Here is an 18401-nt window from a genome sequence, read left to right on the forward strand (position 1 = left end):
CAGGGAGCGCCCTACATCTGAAAGCCTGGACCTGGAGTTAGGTCTAGTCTCTGGGCGGGGTAAGGTTCTGGGGCGGGCAATCCAGGCTTGCTGGAAGGGACTACTGCCAGACTTTGGGGTGATAAAATCTGCAGAAGGAATCCCTGATCCACCGAGGCTTAGCTATGAGGATCCTAAAATGAGCATTGGAGGCTAGTCAGAAGTCCGATGGTGGCTTCCGGGAGGGGCGTGTCATCTCTGAACGTGGCTGAGGTGGGGCGGGGCGGCGCCACTGGGCCGGCAGAGGCAGGAAATCGGGGTTGGTCCCGGGTGGCGCGCAGCCCATTCCCTATCTCCGCCGCCCGTTCCCCATCCCACTCCACCCCCGCCCCCGGGCTTCGTCATGGACCCTACGGAGACAGGTAGGGGGTGGGGATCCGGGGCCTCCCTCTGCCGCGGTTAGAAGCCCCACTTACCCCTGAGCTGACAGCCGGTAAAGAAATACTGGCAAGGGAAGGGCGTGGGAAGGTCCGCGCACCTTGGAGATCTCCTAAGTGCACAGGGCGCATGGCTCCAGCCCCCAACCTTCTGATTGCCCTGCGGAGCCGGCACCCCGGATGCCTGGGGAAAGGAGCCCAGGAAGGGGAAGTGGCTGCTTCTGCTTCTCATTATACGACGGATGGGGGCAGGGTGTCGTGGCCAGGATCCCTGCAGGGCGCCCCTGGGGGGGGGTTGGGGCGGAGGGACATCTGGCCAGGGGTCAGCGGTAGAATTGTGACTAGGCTAGGTTATGTATCCAGCTGTCTTTGTGTGAGTATCATTCAGTTCTGTCCCTAGTGGTTTCAGCCATACTCGCCTGTGTCACTTGCCTGTGTTTATGCCTCAGGCTAAGTGCCTGTGCGTCCCATGTGCACTTCCATCTGTCTGCCCTGGGGTCCATGTGGCTCCATTGTCAAGCCAGCCCTCTGTTCGAGCATTTGTATGGCAGCTGCATCTGTTTTCTTGTTTTGCTTATGGGTCCGTGCCTGTGTGGGTGTCTGTAACTATGAGAAACCACTTCCCTGATTTTGCCTGTGTCCATCTGTCTGGTCCAAGATGACCCCACCGAAGCTCACTGTCTCATCTCACACTAGTCTTGGACCAAGATTCCCTCAGGTCTCTATCTCTGTTTCTGTCTCTCTCTTCCTCCCACCTCTGCTTGAAAGTGGTTGAAGTGCATGCAGATTGTTTTGCTACCACCTCGGGTGGAAGAAGACAGTGGTTGGCTCATGTTTTCTTACACTTCCCTCTCCCAGAGGTAACCCCAACTCCTGAGGGCAGGAAGAGGTACAGTGACATCTTCCAGAGCCTGGACAACCTCGAGATATCATTGGGGAACGTGTGAGTCTCAGCCTGCCACCACATCTAGCCAAGCTCTGTATCTGTTGCCCCACATCTGGACATACTGACTTCCAGCCTCCTGAGCCTAAGATGGGCCTCTGCCAAACACTTGTGCCCTCTGGTGTTCTGGGTACACAGGTGTTCTGGGTATATCTCAAAAGTGGTCCTGAGACAACCCACACACACACACACACACACACACACACACACAACTCATGATCCCTTAAAATGGTTGAAATAGTTATAATCCCACTCTGTGAACCTCTAAATTATCTAAGGCCCTCCAAACCCTTTCTTGTTTTTAGGAAAAGACCTCCCCCAGGGATGGGGATGTGGCTGAGAAGTAGGTCAAGTACATAGCATTCACAAGACCCAGCATTTAATCCGGCCTGTACCACAAAAGGAAAAGTAGGGAAAAGGAGTTCGATTGATAGAATACTTGTCTGGCACACACAAAGCCTGAACTCCATCCATAGTACTGTGCAAACCAACCAGGATGGTGGTACATCCTTGTAATTCCCACACATGAGAAGTAGAGACAGAATCAGCCCCCAAAGACCTGCCTAGATACATGAGCTTCTGTCTCAAAATAAACCAACCACAGCCTCACCTGAGTCCCTTAAACCCTTAGATCACATAGATAATACCAAAGACTATATCTTTCCCTTCTACCCCAACTGTCCTAGCATCCCTAGGACTTCCCCTACAAAGGATAGTCTAGGCAGAAATGGCTTCCTCATACCCATATTTTCCCCACCCAGGGCTTTTGACCCCTTGGCTGGAGAGCTTGTACTCAGAGAAGACTTGGAGCCTGACAAGACTGCCACAGTCACAGTGGTGACTGAGGAGGTAGGGGAAAAGATCAGGGTCCTCAGTGAGGCAAACCCCTGTCATACTCCTCCTGAATGCTGTCTCTCATCTTTACCCCAGAGCAGTGAAGCCAGCTGTTGGAGTGATCCATCCTCAGAGGGTCCTGTACCCCTCACAGGTAGGCGAGGATTTCAGACAAGGATGGGGGCAGGATAGAGGAGGTCATTCCTTCATATCACAGACCCTGTTCTGTGCCAGGTTCAGGGGGCAGGGCAGAGCCCCCAGTGCCCCCGTCCTAAAGGATTCCCCAGTCCTGAGTAGAGACTCTGTAAACTGTGGTATTGACAATGATCCCAGAAGGGGCCTTAGGGACCCATGAAGTTGTGAAACAGAAGACAGGGATCTGGTCTCAGGGTGCTAGGAAGACTTCCACAGGATAGCTGGGCTCAGGTGTTTCTCTATTTGTCTCAGAGGAAGAACTGGATTTGCGACTCATTCGGACCAAAGGTGGTGTGGATGCTGTCCTGGAATATGCCAAAGCATGGAGCCGCTACGCCAAGGAGTTGCTGGCCTGGACAGACAAGAGAGCCAACTATGGTGAGGAGGCTTTTTTTGTGCCTAGCCACTGATGGCAAGCAAGACCCAAACCTCAACTGTGGATAGATCCCTCACCGTCTCTCCTCCCCTTAGAGCTCGAGTTTGCTAAGAGTGTCATGAAGATTGCTGAGGCTGGCAAGGTGTCCATTCTCCAGCAGGTACCAGCCCTCCCCAGAGCCTAGCACCTGCCCCTCACCCCAGATCCTCCATCCCTGTCCATTCAGTTCCTGAGCCAGCTCTGCACTCCACTCCAGAGCCAAATGCCACTCCAGTACATCTACACCTTGTTTCTGGAGCATGACCTCAGCCTGGGAGCCCTGGCCATGGAAACTCTGGCCCAGCAGAAGAGAGACTACTACCAGGTGAGTATGCATACACACACACTTGCACACACCTCAGGAGGAAAGGAGCCTAGAGATGTTCAGGATCTTGTCAAACATTCCTACACTGAGATTCAAGTGTCATGTGAGACACACACAGGGTGCTTTCATTTGAAAGTGTGAGGGCACTAGGGAAGTCTCTACCAACAGAGCTACATTCCCCAACCAAATCCTAAAATTATTCACCTTAGAAATGCTGCTTTCCCGGGGCATAGTGGCACATGCCTTTAACCCTAGCACTTGAGAGGCAAAGGTAGGTGGATCTCTGAGTTTGAGGCCAACCTGATTTACATAATGAGTTCTAGGACAGCCTGAGCTACATGTCAGTCTGTTTTGCACAAACAAAACAAAAAAAGAATACTGATTTCAAGCCAGGCCTGGTGACACACACTTTTAACTTCAGCACCGGGGAAGCTGAGGCTGGCAAGAGTCTCGGAGGTGGTAGCCAGCCAAGGCCTCGTAGTAAGACCAGGGCCCGTGGGATGGCACAGAAAGTTAAGGTGCTTGCTGCCTAAGGACCTAACTTCAGTCTCTGAAGCCCACATAAAGGTAGAAGGAAAGAGATCCAACTTCACAATGCTACCCTCTACCCTCCACATACATGCTATGGCATGTATGCACACATACACACATAATAATAATAATAAATAGATTTTTAAAAAAGAAGGACTGGAGATATATAGCTCAGTAGTAGAATATTTAGGTAACACATTCAAGGCCATTGTTCAAATCTCCAGTAGCAAAAAAAAAAAAAAAAAAAAAAAGCAAAAACCAAAGAGGGAACCCATGAAGTTGGCTCAGCAGGTAAAGATGCTTGCCACCAATCCCTGGGACCCATATAGAAGAAGGAGAAAACTAACTCCCACAGATTATCTTCTGACGTCACATATGCTGGCATAAATGTATCCCTACACATATACAAACATGAAATAAATAAGTAAGAATTTTAAAAGGGCTATAGGGATGCTCAGTGGTTAAGAGCACATGCTGCTTTTGCAGAGGACCTGAGTTTGGTTCTTAGCACCCATGAGTGACAGTCCATAACCACCTGTAACTCTTCCTGGGGATCTGATGCCTCTAGCCTCCATAGGCACCCACACTCATGTGCACAAGCCTGCACACTTAACACACATTTTAAAATAAAATCTAGAGGTTTTCATTAACAAAAAACACCAATGGGGTATCAGGATGGCATTTCTCAAGAATGAGACCTCAGGACATCGGGCCCAGTAGAAAAGATAGAATGATCACACAACTTTCTGCTCATGTACATGGGCCTAGGTTAGAGCAGGCCTGGTTGATACAACAGGTTCAGAAAAGGGTCTAATGTATGGGTAGGGGTGTCTAAGGGTAGAACCCATGCAAGGGGGTGAGAAACAACAAATGGGTAGTACTGAGATTGCTTCCCCATCCCCATCCCCATCCTCTACTCTGCAGCCTCTGGCAGCCAAAAGGATGGAAATTGAGAAGTGGAGGAAGGAATTCAAGGAGCAGTGGCTGAAGGAGCAGAAGCGCATGGTAAGGCCCTGTATGGGTGGGCCCTGCACCAGAGAACTGAAGACTCTGCAGACCGCAGACAGAGGGCTTATGGTCCTCTTATCGCCCCCAAGAATGAGGTGGTGCAGGCACTGCGACGCTCCAGGCTCCAGTACATTCAACGTAGAGAGGACCTGCAGGCACGTTCCCAGGGGTCCCCTGAGGACCCTCTACCCCTGGCCACTCCTGGATCCAGCAAGCAGCAGGAGCGCAGAAGGCGCTCCCGAGAAGAGGCACAAGCCAAGGTGGATACCAAGAACCAAGAACCTCTGTCTGGCTACTGTCATTTCCCCAACTCCAGGCCATCTCTGCTTTGGTTTCCCCAGGCACAAGAGGCAGAAGGTCTATACCAGGCCTGCGTCCGGGAGGCCAATATGCGCCATCAGGATCTGGAGACCACCAAGCAGCGGATAGTGTCGCATGTACGCAAGCTGGTGTTTCAAGGAGACGAAGTGCTTAGGAGGGTAAGGCCCCCACCATCACCCTTGGTTCTTTATACTTGGGCACTGGTAAATACTCCTTTCCTCTGTCTCTAAGTCATTGCAGAAGTCCCAGGACACCATGTCTACTGCAGGCCCCTATAGCAGGCCCCATACCCTAATGACACCCTTATCCCCAGCCTACCATTGATAGGCCCCTTCCTCTTCATATACAGCCTTGTTATTGGTAAGGGTTAGGCTACTCCCCACCCCAGGAATCCAGGTACAGTCTTCTTAGATTATATGTATCTCCATCTTTGCAGGTGACATTGGGCCTGTTTGAGCTCCGAGGGGCACAGGCAGAGCAAGGACCTCGTGCTTTCTCTGCTCTGGCTGAGTGCTGTGCTCCCTTTGAGCCTGGGCAGCGCTACCAGGAGTTTGTGTGGGCACTGCAGCCTGGGGCCCCACCACCGCCATCTCCTACCTTCTGCTTCCAGGAATTCACACCTGTGCTGCACAGGTGGGCCCTAGGGCTGGGCTTGGAGTAAGCCCAAAAACCCCATGCTAGGTTTTAATATATGTATGTAATATATTTTGATTAAGTTTACCTCTGTTACCCTCTCTTGCTCTCTCCCACCCCAACTGAATTCTTTATGCTCCCAACTAGTCCCCATTTCTTTAATATCTTCGAGATTCTTGGTTTGTTTTATGAGACAGGGTTTCTCAGCACTGGCTGTCCTAGAACTCCCTCTGTAGACCAGGCTGCCCTCTAACACACAGAGATCTACCTGCCTCTGCCTCCTGAGTACTGGGATTAAAAGCGTGCACAACCACTGCCCGAGGATATTTTTGAAACAGGGTCTCTCTGTGTAACTCTGGCTGTCCTGGAACTCACTTAGTGTCTTTTTATTTAAATAGTTATTTTTTTTGTCAGACAGTGATGGTGCACACCTTTAATCCTAGCACTTGGGAGGCAGAGGCAGAAGGACCTCAGTGAATTCAAGGCCAACCTGGTCTACAAAGTGAGTTCCAGGACAGCCAGGACTGTTACAGAGAGGAACGCGGTCTCAAAAGGGAAAAAAAAAAAAAAGTTAAAATCTTTTTACTTAGATGTATGTGTATATGCCACCTGTGTACAGGTACTCTCAAAGACAAGAAGGGGGCATCAGATCCTATGGAGCTGGAGTTATGAGCTACTTATGTGGGTGCTGGGAACTGAGCTTGGGTCCTAGAAGAACAGCCAAACACTCAGAGGCACTGAGCCACCTTTCCAGCCCTTCATATGTTTGTTGTTTATTTGCTTTGAAATGGCTCAGTGGCTTTCATCAGGGGAACTTACAGGATCATGGGGGGACTTTTGATGAAATACCCCAGTCCTAGAATAGTGGGGCTAGGACCCTTATGGGGATAAGATAGCCCTGAACACCAGAGCTTACAAATACTTGGAGTTGGGACCCAGATGCTATGCCTACTTACTGTCATCTAGGCCAGCTTTCTGGGGATCAAGCCCTCAAATCTCTCTCTCTCTCCCAGTTCCCCTCAGGATAGAAAAAAGAAGTTTTCAGGGCCCCCACAAGCAAGGCTGGAGGAGGGTTCCTCTGAGCCTGGCCCTTGGGAGGATACTGGCTTAGGCAGCCTGGGTAAGTTCATAAAGGCTTGGTGGGCATACGGCCTGGATTTGGGCCAGCCTGATTGACCTATTCTTACCCAGGGATGTCAGGCCCCACTCCAGGCAGTGATGTGGACAGTGTAGGCGGTGGCAATGAATCCCAGTCCCTGGATTCCCCTACTTCCAGCCCAGGTGAGGGTAGGACCTGACCCTTTCCTATCCATGCACACCCCTACCCTTGCACCTCCCACCTCCCACCTGTGCCTTTAATCTGCAGCCTACCTCTTGACCTCTGATCTATCCTACACCCTGATCCTCGAGTGGCCCATTCCTGGACTTAACCTCTGGTCTCTAATTCTTTCTCTCAAGAATGACTCTGGGTGTTTTTGGAAGCCCTGAAAACCAGATCCCTCTCCTTAGACCTAGCCTGTCCCATGACCGCCATAATGGCCCTACCTCTATACCCCTCTGACCCCAGGTGCTGGCACTCGGAGGCTTGTGAAGGCGGCATCTACAGGCACTGAATCCTCTGATGACTTTGAGGAGCGAGACCCTGGTAAGACTGGACATAAGTGGGTAGGTGGATTTACAGAGACAACAGGGTGGCCCTGACAGCACTGACCTCCTTCCTTGCAGATCTGGGGGATGGGATGGAGAATGGACTCGGCAGTCCCTTCAGGAAGTGGACACTGTCCACTGCTGCTCAGACCCACCGGCTACGTCGACTGCGTGGCCCAGCCAAGTGCAGAGAATGCGAAGCCTTCATGGTCAGGGGGATAGAGTGTGAAGAGGTGTGGCTTAGGCTGGAGACCTGATGACCCCTGCTGACTTTCACCAAACACACTGTCCCAGATCCCTGCAGCCCTTTTGCTCTAGGACCTACCTTTGTCTGATGACCTCTGTCACAGTGTGTGTGTGTGTGTGTGTGTGTGTGTTAGAGGATGATTTAAAGGTGTCATTTCTCTCCTTCCTGTGTATGAATCCTGGGGATCATTGTCAGACTTAGCAGCAAGCACTTTTACCTGCTGCACTATCAGGTCTAACCCTCTTAGCATTCCCTTCTCCCTGGCTTTCCTGATGACCTCCTGATGACCTTCTTGTCCCCAGTTAAACTCCTAACCCTGTGACCTCCCCCCAGTGCTTTTTGACATGTCACAAGCGCTGCCTGCAGACGCTCCTCATCCTTTGTGGACACCAGCGGCTTCCAGCCCGGATGCCTCTCTTTGGGGTTGACTTCCTACAACTCCCCAGAGATTTCCCTGAGGAGGTGCCCTTTGTGGTTACCCGATGCACAGCTGAGATAGAGCACCGTGCCCTTGGCCTGCAGGTAGGCACCATGTTCATTATTGATTGCTCCCACAAATGATCTGTCCCCACTGATAGCCAGACTACAAACTATTATCCTCTACCTGCAGGGCATCTATCGGGTCAGTGGGTCTCGGGTGCGCGTGGAGCGGCTGTGCCAGGCCTTTGAGAATGGCCGAGCACTGGTTGAACTGTCGGGAAACTCTCCTCATGACATCACCAGTGTCCTGAAGCGATTTCTTCAGGAGGTAGGTGGCTCAGGGCTGAGGTGGTAGGCAGGAACCTGCACCTACAGCCTCTGGCTCAGGACCCTCAGCAGCCCACCCACACTCCTGTCCCCACCAGCTCACTGATCCTGTGGTCCCCTTCCACTTCTACAACGCCTTCATCTCTCTGGCAAAGACCCTGCATGCAGACCCTGGGGACGACCCTGGGACCCCCAGCCCCAGCCCTGAGATTATCCACTCGCTGAAGACCCTCTTGGTGCAGCTGCCTGACTCTAACTACAGTACCTTGCGGCACCTGGTGGCCCATCTGTTCAGGTGTGCATGGATCCCTAAGCTTTGAATTGTGGCCCTCTATCCCTAGATGCATAACTGTTTACTTATGTGGCTCATATTAACCTCTGAGCTCAGAGTCCTGGATACCCACACCTAACCCTGACTCTGTCTGTGGGAACTAGCTGGTCTCAGTGACCAGAGACTACTTTCCTGTGGTCTGGCCAATTCACCAGGCTAGCCCATGGGTCCTGCTGTTCTCCAGCTTTATGCTTGACCCTATCTCCCCACACCATCCTCAGGGTGGCTGCTCGGTTTGAAGAAAACAAGATGTCTGCCAACAACTTGGGAATTGTATTTGGGCCAACACTGCTACGGCCACCAGATGGACTCAGGACCCCCAGTGCCAGCCCTATGGCCTGCCTGCTGGACTCTGGTCACCAGGCTCAGCTTGTTGAGTTCTTCATTGTGAACTATGAGCAGATCTTTGGAATGGATGAGCTCCCTCTGGCCTCTGAGCCCCTGACCCAAGACACTGGCCTGGTTCCTGCACTCCTTGAATCCAGTCCCCAGCACCCAGCCCTACTTCTTGCCCAAGACACACAGCCCCTGAACATAGCCTCAGACTCCAGATACCATAGTGCCCTGGAGAAGTGCCCTGAGGTCACACCTCCTGAGGTAGGAGCCTGCTTTTCCCACAGATGTGGGGAGGGCCTTGTCTGTATGAGTCCCTTTCTTTTGCATAACTGGGTATTGAATTCAGAGCTTGGTGGGTGTTAGGTGTATGCTTACCACAAGTCACACGCTCAGCTCTCTTTTGTTTCTTTTGCAGTTTTTGAAAGCATTTATTTAGAGAGAGAGTGTGTGTAGGCACATATATGTCATAGTGTGAGTATGAAGGCCAGAGGACAATCTGTTCTCCTACCACATGGATCCTGGGGATAGAATTCTGGTTCTTAGGCTTGTTGGCAAGTATTTTTACCCACTGAAACATCTCCCCAGCCCAAATTTATTTTATTACATTTTATTTATTTATTGTGGGGGGCTTCACATGGAATTCAGAGAACGTAGGAGAGTCTGTTCTCCTCTAGCATGTAGGTCCTGGGAACTGAAATGGCCAAGTTTGGTGGCAGATACCTACTCAACCTCCTTTTAGTTTTCATTTTGTGGCAGAGTATCCCTAAATTACCAGATTGGCCTTGAATTCGTGCTGTAAGCCAGGGTGACCTTGAGTTTACTGACCCATGAGGGTGTCAGATTCCCTGGAACTGGAGTCATAGACAGTTGTGAGCTGTCATGTGCCTGCTGGGAAGAACAGCCACTGACGCCTTTTTATTGTATTGTCTTATTTAATTTTTAGATAGGGTCTTTCTCTGTGATCTTCCTGTATTTTTTGTGCTTTGAATGCCAGAATTGCAGTTGGGTGATCATCTCCTTCCTGGACACCTTCTTTTCTCTTTAAAATTTACTTACTAGTGTGGGCCATGCTGGCGTACACACCTTTAACCAGCATTCAGGAAGCAGAGACATGTAGATTTCTGGGGGTTCTTGGCCAGCCTGATCTACATATCGAGTTTAAGGACAGTCAGAGCTACATAACAGAGAGACCCTGTCTCAAAAAGAAAAGGAAAAAAGAAAAGCATTTGTGCTGGGTGGTGGTGCACACCTTCAATTGCAGCACTCAGGAAGCAGAAGCAGGCAGATCTCTTGAGTTCGAGGCCAGCCTGGTCACCAGTAGGTGCTTCCCATCTCACCACAGAAGAATTGGTACTGTGGATGTTTACCCAAAATTCAGCGTTTAAAAAAAAAAAAACATTTTATGTATTTAGTGGGAGAGGCACACAGGCATAGGTGTGAGGTCAGAAGAAAACTGGAAAGAACCAGTTTGTTCCTTCTACCAAGAAGGATCTGGAAATCAAACTCATTGTCTGGTCTGGTAACAGTTACTGGCACCCCCTGAGCTGTCTCAGGCTTGCATCTGGCTTCATGGCTTGTGATTGTTACCAAGATTGCTCAGTGAGTACTACTTTACCCACTGGGCCATTTCACTCTCCTGCCTTTTAAATCCCCCCCCCCCGCCCCCTTGTGCTGTCTGTAGAGGTAAACATGGGAGCACAGTCAGCACCTTTTTTTTTTTTTTTTTTAAAGTGTTAAGCACCAGGAGTTTCCGATGTATCAGTGAAACAGATAGTCAAAGACCTCCTCTTGGTATCTGATCCAAGAGGGAAAAAAAGCAAAAATAAACTTGCAACATTACAAGGTCCTATGAAAAAAAGGAGGGTGGAGTAAAGTGAGGCCTAGAGGACTTTGTAGCAGGGAATATAATTTGGGCAAGCCTTATGGAGAGGTGGATTTGAGCAGACTAGCATGACATGGGAAAGAGATGCAAAGAGGCCCTGGTGGATCTGGGGAAGGGTGTACCAGGCAGTGGGGACAACAGGTTCAAAGGTCTTGGGGTGGGAGTGTGTGTGCTGTGGGCAGTCCTGTATTGTAGTGAGTGGATGAGGAAACAGGAAGGAAGCAAGGACCAGGCTGCAGGTGAATCTCAGGGGCAAAGTGTGCATCTAGCATGTATGATGATTTGGGTTTGGTTCCCAGCACTAGAAAAGGTTAGCCAGATGACTCTGCTAGCTGTCATAAGCACATCGTGAGAACAGATGAGCAGTGGCAATGTGCAGGCAGTGTATATTGAGACATGGTCACTCACTGAACTTGTAGCTTGCTATTTCAGTTAGGCTGGCATGCCAATGAGATCCCAGGACCCCTGTCTCCACCCCATACTACAGTAGTTAAAAGCACTCCCAGCCATGTCTGGCTTTTTACAAGGATGCCAGTAATTCAAACTTGGGTCCTCGTGCTTGCACTGAGCCAACCACACAGACGCTAAAACAGGGATTTTACTGTTGGGAGTCACATTCTGGGTTTTTTTCCTGCAGATTGAAACTCTGGAGAGGGACCAAAGTGAGAAAAAGATGGAAGACACCAGAGATGGGGCAAGGGAAGGTGAGTATGCTGGGGAGCTCTCTCTTTGTCCCAGTGTTGCTTGGCTGACAGGTCACTTTTGGGGTATATCCTGAGACCTTGGGGATGCTTCACATTCATCACCCCACAGGGTCCAGCCGAAACCTTGAGGACTTGCTCCTGGGAACACAGTCCCGGGGCCACTTCAGCCGCCAGCCAGTGAAGTATTCCCGGGGAGGTGTACGGCCAGTCACTCATCAATTGTCCAGTTTGGCTCTGGTGGCTTCCAAGCTGTGTGAGGAGACTCCTGTCACTGTCTCAACAGTGCACCGAGGTAGTTTGAGGGTACGAAGCCTGGGCCCTGCTTCTGCCTCCCCTGAAGGCAGCCCCCTGCGCCGGAACCCTCTGCCCAAGCACTTTGAGATCACCCAGGAGACAGCTCGGCTACTCTCCAAGCTGAACAGTGAGGCTGTGTCCAGGGCTGACGCTGAGCCTGAGGAATCTGAGGAGCATCTCTGACTACTCCAATCCTGGGGGACCCAGAACTAAGTTGATGGCCCTGTATGTCTCCCTACCTGTTCTACCTGGTAACCAAACCAATTCAGTGGGGTATGGGAGAGACAGGATTACCATAAAGTTGGGTGAGGAAGACCACTCATCTTGAAGAAGTACTAAAACACTTGGTGTGTCAACATCTCCCTGCCAGAGGAAGTTAAAACAGCAAGGAAACACAGGTGCACAGGCGATTCAGGATCAATGCTCAATGGTCAGTACAGGTCCCGGAAAATCCTTGGAGTCTACCCCAATCTCTGATCTCTGAGACAGTTATCTGACTACTTTGATCATAATGACTCCTGGCCCTACTGCCATTTGCCTTCTTGATGGACCCCCTGTGTCACCTTCTTTTATTCCTTTCTTTCATTTTGTTTGCTTTGAGATGGGGGGTTCTCATGTAGCTCTGGCTGGTCTGGAACTCTGTGTAAACCAGGTTGTCATAGAACTCAGAGAAGTTCTCTGCCTCCCAAGTTCTGGCCAACTTTGGATTCTTATAACCTTCGAATAACCAACCCCATGCCGTGTCCCTGGTGAGATGGCTGAGCACAATGGTGTTTGCAAAGCCAGACCAGTCAGAGCTGGATCTTTCACACACACTTGGAAAAGAGAACCAATCTCTGCAAATCGTCTGACTGCTGCACATAAGCATGCACAAATAAAATTTTAGTTTTAAAAATTCCTCTGGGCACGGTGGCGCACGCCTTTAGCCTTTAATCCCAGCACACTGGAGGCAGAGGCAGGTGGATCTCTGAGTTCACAGCCTCTTGGTCTATAGTTTAGTTCCAGGACAGTCAGGGCTACACAGAGAGACTCTAACTTTGAAAACAAAACAAACAAAATGTAAAAATCCTGTTATGTTCTTGCACATCTGTCTCTGCTGACAAAGAAGAAATCAACCAGTAAGAGCATTGACCTGAGGAACCAAGGCTTCTAAAATCCACCCTACAAAACCAACAGGCAATTAGCACAGGGTCTGGAGCTCCAGATGAGTCACTCGGGCCCTGCCCGAGCTCTATGTCCCTGATCCGGTTCTACATAATCAAATACAACCCGATGCAGATAATCGGGACAATGGGGCTGTGTGCTGCGGACCGGGGGAGGCCAGGGGAGGAGGCTTCAGGACAGAGCCAACAGCAGGCTGAGGGGAGACCACGGGAAGCCAGGGTGGCTGGCGCACAGGGTCTGTAGGGAACCTGTGGTGCAGCAGCAGTGGGGCGGGTGTGTAGGGGGTGCCTAGCTGCAAGCATGACCACGACGGGGTGGGGCGGGGATTGCAGCTCGATACAGGATTGGACAGGAGGCGGGGGCAAGGGAGGGCGCCCCAGAGGCCACCCCTGAGGATCTTTCCAATTGTCAGGTGACTCAATCTCAAATGTGTGAAAAGGGCAAGCATGTGAAAGTGCGCGGAGGACGGAGTGAAATGTCCTACGTGGGGAAACGGGGCTGAGGGAAGATGGTGGGACAGCAGCAGTTTCAGGAGACCATACTTCCGACGTGGGGGTGGTACGTTCCAGGAGACCGGATAGCCCCCCCCCCCAGGGGCCAAGAGCTGGGGCAGGTAGGGGCGTGGCTTTAGGGCCCCGCCTCTCCCGCCTCCTCGGCCTGGGGCTCTAAACACACCGGACGGACACAGCTGCGTGCAACTGCTGCCCCATCGCAGGGGCCATGGGTCTCAGTCCTGCCTCAACCCCCCGCGAGCCCGCCCCATCTGCCGCTTGACTGGAGGCCCAGGTAAAACAAGTACCAACTGGACCAGGGTGGGTGCAGACTTATGGAGAGAGTGAGGTGCTCCCGTTCTTCTCCACAAACTTTCCTCTAGCCCAGGGTCGCTGAAACTCCCTCTTTTGTCCCAGAGGCCTCTTGGTCCTCTGTCCCACCCTGGAATGGCTCACTTCAGAGCCCTTGCGCGGAATCCTGCCTGTAACTCAACTTCTGGGGCGATCTCTCTGTCTCCTCTGCCCACGCTAAGTCACTTCTACGCCTTGGCACTTCCCTCCGGTTGCTGTGACTAGGAACGTTGCTCTGGTGTGCACGTGCCCCCTGGCCTCTGCACTGTGCAAGGACCCTGGCACTAGTGTGATCTTCAGTCTACCTGTGCCGCCTTTGTGCTGCCCCAGCCAACCCTTTCACACTCCTCAGAAACCACAGGTGTCCAACCTGGTCGTAGATTGGTGGCACAAGGCTCCAAATGCACTTGCTGTGGGTTCTTCAGATTTTAAAAAAGCAGAAAAAAACAAAAATCCCCGCCGATCAGACATCCCTTTGAAAATTATTATGGTAGCATTCAGCAAGCGATTTTGAGGCTAGCCTGGCCTAACAGGGAGTTCTAGGTTGAAACCCTGCTTTATGAGTAAATAAACAGCTAGTCCTTTTTAGATCACTCTGGCAACTCACCAGATACCCTACTCAGAGGGCCTCTGAATCTGTGGCTTGCACTCACCCAATCTTGTCTCTGACCACTGCCTGTTCATTGCCTCCTTCCATCAGGGGCCACTTGCACTGACCTCTCTCTCCCATATCCACAGGTGGTCATCATGGGTCAGTGCTACTACAATGAAACCATTGGCTTTTTCTACAATAACAGTGGCAAGGAGCTCAGCTTTCATTGGCGCCCCAAGGATGTGGTAGTGGTGGCTCTGGGGCTGATAGTCAGTGTACTGGTGTTGCTCACCAATCTGCTGGTCATTGCAGCCATTGCCTCCAACCGGCGCTTCCACCAGCCCATATACTATCTGCTCGGCAACTTGGCTGCTGCTGACCTCTTTGCCGGCATGGCCTACCTCTTCCTCATGTTCCATACTGGCCCACGAACTGCCAGGCTCTCCATCAAAGGCTGGTTCCTGCGACAAGGCCTGCTGGACACCAGCCTGACAGCATCGGTGGCCACACTGCTGGCCATCGCTGTAGAGCGGCACCGTAGTGTGATGGCCGTGCAGCTACACAGCCGCCTGCCCAGGGGCCGTGTGGTCACACTCATTGTGGGTGTGTGGGTGGCTGCCCTGGGCCTGGGGCTGCTGCCTGCACACTTCTGGCACTGTCTGTGTGACTTGGACAGGTGCTCACGAATGGTGCCCCTGTTCAGCCGCTCATACCTGGCTGTGTGGGCCCTGTCCAGCCTGCTCGTCTTCCTGCTCATGGTAGCCGTCTACATACGCATTTTTTTCTATGTGCGTAGACGGGTGGAACGAATGGCAGAGCATGTCAGCTGCCATCCCAGATACCGAGAGACGACACTCAGCCTAGTCAAGACTGTTGTCATCATCCTGGGTGAGTGGGCGCTTTGACTGCAGCTCCAGGGACCAAACTTCCATAGAACCGTGGGGATCTGAGGAAGTGACCTGATATCGAAGGAAGGGAGGGGATTTCTCCAGGGAGGTGGTACCCTCAACGCAGGGGAAAAGGAAAAGAGAATAAAAAATGAAATCCCCAGGGCAGGACCAGGCAGAGCCTCCAAAGAGGAAAAGAAAAGGCCAGCCTCCAGTTTTCATGTTCCCAAGGAAACTGTTTAGAGGTCATGTTTGTTTGATTCTGTTTGAGGCAAGGTCTCATATAGCCCAGGCTGGCTTCACACTCTTTGTAGTAATAGAGTATGACCTTGAACTTCTGATCCTCTTGCCTTCATCTCCCAAGTCTTAGGATTGTAGATGTGTAGGCAATCACTACCAACCAATCGATATCCTCAGCCCTGTTTGTATGGTTGTTTTTGTTTGTTTGTTAAGGCAGGGTCTCAAAGTATCCCTTGCTGTCCTGGAACTCACTCTGTAGATCAGGCTGGCCTCAAACTCACAGACATATGCCTGTCTCTGCTTCCTGGGTGCTGGGAATGGGTCACAACATACCCAGCCTTTCTTTCTTTCTTTCTTTTCTTTTTTTAAGATCTATTTTTATTTGTGCATGTATGCATGTGTGGCTGTGAGACTGTCTGGGCATGTGCAAATGTGTGCCCGTGCATGTAGAGGCCGCTGGCAACCTAAGTCCTTGGAGCTGAAATTATAGGCCATTTCGAGCTGCCTGATGTAGGTGTTGGGAACTGGATTTAGGTACCTGCTCTTAACAATTGAACCAGCCCTGGTTGTTGTTTTGCTTATTTCTTTGATTTTCTTTTGAAGGTCTCACTGTGTAGCCTTAGCTAGCCTGGGGCTCGCTAAGTAGACCAGGGTAGCCTTGATTTCATATTGATCCACCTGCCTCTGCTGCCCAAATGCTGAGATGAAGGGTGTGCTCCCTTACACTTGGCTCATGGGTGTTTTTTGTTTTCTTTTGTTTTGTTTTTTTGAGACAGTTAGCCCTGGCTATCTTGGAACTGACTCTATAGATCAGGCTATCCTCAAACTTCCAGACTCAGCCTTCTGAGTGCTGGGATTAAAAATGTGCACCACCACACTGAGCTTTTGATTATTTTTTTTAATGCAGGGTTTCATGAAGTCCAGGCTGATCTTAAACTCCATATGTAGCTAAGGCAGACCTTGAAGCCCTGACCCTCCTGTTTCTATTTCCCTGGGTTGATGGGCGTGTGTCACCTGACCTCCCTTTGGAGTTTAATTATTCTTTTCTGTGGCTAGAAAAATGCCTCAGTGATTAAGAGCACTTCCTGTTCTTCCAGAAGACCCAATTCAATTCTCAATACCACATTAGGTGGCTCATAACCAACTCTAGCTCCAAGGGATCTGATGCTCTTTTCTAGCCTACAGGTCAGTACTCAAGTACTCACATGCATGTGGCTTATACTCATACACACATATGTAAATAAATTAAATGGTTTTTTTACATTTATTTTGTATATGTATGCACAGATATGTGTACTCATGTACTTCAGTTCATCTGTGGAGGTCTGAGGACAACTAGGAACCAATTTTCTCTGGGAATTTGGGTCCTTGGTTGTAGCAATAAGTATCTCTTTGGGCTTTTTTTTGTCTTTTTTTTTTTTTTTTTTTTTTTTTTTTTTTTTTTTTTTTTTTCAGACAGGGTTTCCCTGTGTAGCTTTGGAGCCTGTCCTGGAACTAGCTCTGTAGATCAGACTGGCCTCGAACTCAAGTGCCTCTGCCTCCTGAGTGCTGGGATTAAAGGTGTATGCCACCACCGCTTGGCTCTTTGGGCCTTCTTAGTATAGGAGGGAATCTATTCCTGGCTCAAGATTCATTCTCCCCAGTGATTCCTAACTCTGTAACCAACCTGTTCCATGATGAACTCCTGTCCCATCCTTTAGTGAACAAATCTCCTTCCTGTAGAAGATTCCAGGGCCCTGGGCTACTTTGTCCCGGTTAGGAAAGGTGCCCCTGTTGCAGACAAATTGGAGGAAGGTGTCTGTCCCCTCCAAGCAGTTCTGTCCCTACAGGGACACAGTTGGTCACTGCCTGAGTACAGAGCAGTTTGGGCAAGTCTCCTGGTGACTCACCACCATCAACCCTACCCCCACCCCACCATCCCCCTCCCTGCCTCTGTCCTGCAGGGGCATTCGTGGTGTGCTGGACACCGGGCCAGGTGGTGCTGCTCCTGGACGGTCTGGACTGTAAATCCTGCAATGTCCTGGCTGTGGAGAAGTACTTCCTACTACTGGCTGAGGCCAACTCACTGGTCAACGCAGTGGTGTACTCCTGCCGAGATGCTGAGATGCGCAGAACCTTCCGCCGCCTCCTATGCTGTATATGCCTCCGCTGGTCTAACCACAAATCTGCCCATTACTCATCTTCTGCCCGTACTGGCACCAGCACCCGAATCATGCTTCCTGAGAATGGCCACCCTCTGATGGACTCCACTCTTTAAGCTTCCTTGGACTGAGGCAGGAGACAGGCAGCAAAAGTGTCATCTGTCTGTACCCACAGCCACTTGCAGTTCCCCTGACTGAATCCAGCCCAGCAGATGAATGGTCTTTTAATACTCCCTAGACCCATGGATCTGCCCACCTCAGGACACAGGGACTTGGGGATATCTCCATGCACCTAGGAGAGCATCTAAAGGGACTTGGCAGTCTGGATCTCTGTCATCTCAGGTTTTAGGTTTTATTAACAGACATTTTCATAGTTTTACTGTATGTCTCTGGTATGTCCTGTGGATTCTTTCTTCCTACATGGTGCTGTAGGTGTTCAGAGTAGAAGAGGTGGGAGCTGTCCCAGGTTAGACCACCCACTCTGACAGTTTAGGCTGTAGGTGTACTTACTGTCTTCCTGAGGCTAGTTTGTTTTGGGTTTTTTGAGACAGAATCTCATGTAGTGTAGGCTGGCCTTGAATTCACTGTGTAGCTAAGGAGGCCTTGAATTTTTAATCCTCCTGGCTCCACCTTCCTGGTACTGGTGCTGGAGCTGATTCGTAGGAGTGTTGAGCAGCCTTTGAGGGCTCACCTACCTCCTTTAGCATGGAGGACTCCATAATACAG

General features: G+C 50.8%; 2 protein-coding genes across 2 annotated transcripts; both read left to right on the forward strand.

The window, feature by feature from the left end:
- The first annotated feature begins 319 nt into the window (after positions 1-319).
- On the forward strand, positions 320-12931 carry Gmip (GEM interacting protein). The gene is made up of 21 exons (XM_051178035.1): positions 320-401; positions 1275-1359; positions 2121-2208; positions 2290-2347; positions 2641-2766; positions 2860-2924; positions 3021-3128; positions 4584-4664; positions 4757-4927; positions 5009-5146; positions 5425-5621; positions 6635-6741; positions 6813-6902; positions 7189-7266; positions 7347-7501; positions 7849-8031; positions 8120-8263; positions 8361-8557; positions 8815-9190; positions 11449-11515; positions 11625-12931. The coding sequence occupies exons 1-21, from the start codon at positions 383-385 to the stop codon at positions 11990-11992; spliced, it is 2901 nt and encodes a 966-aa protein (XP_051033992.1). The 5' UTR covers positions 320-382; the 3' UTR covers positions 11993-12931.
- A 745-nt stretch (positions 12932-13676) lies between these two features.
- Positions 13677-18149, forward strand: Lpar2 (lysophosphatidic acid receptor 2). Its single transcript, XM_051178036.1, has 3 exons — positions 13677-13759; positions 14554-15295; positions 17478-18149. Exons 2-3 carry the CDS (start codon positions 14563-14565, stop codon positions 17789-17791), a joined length of 1047 nt encoding a protein of 348 aa, XP_051033993.1. The 5' UTR covers positions 13677-13759; positions 14554-14562; the 3' UTR covers positions 17792-18149.
- The last annotated feature ends 252 nt before the right edge of the window (positions 18150-18401 follow it).

The sequence above is a fragment of the Phodopus roborovskii genome, unplaced genomic scaffold (genome assembly GCF_943737965.1).
Source record: "Phodopus roborovskii unplaced genomic scaffold, PHOROB, whole genome shotgun sequence".
Classification (NCBI taxonomy): domain Eukaryota; kingdom Metazoa; phylum Chordata; class Mammalia; order Rodentia; family Cricetidae; genus Phodopus; species Phodopus roborovskii.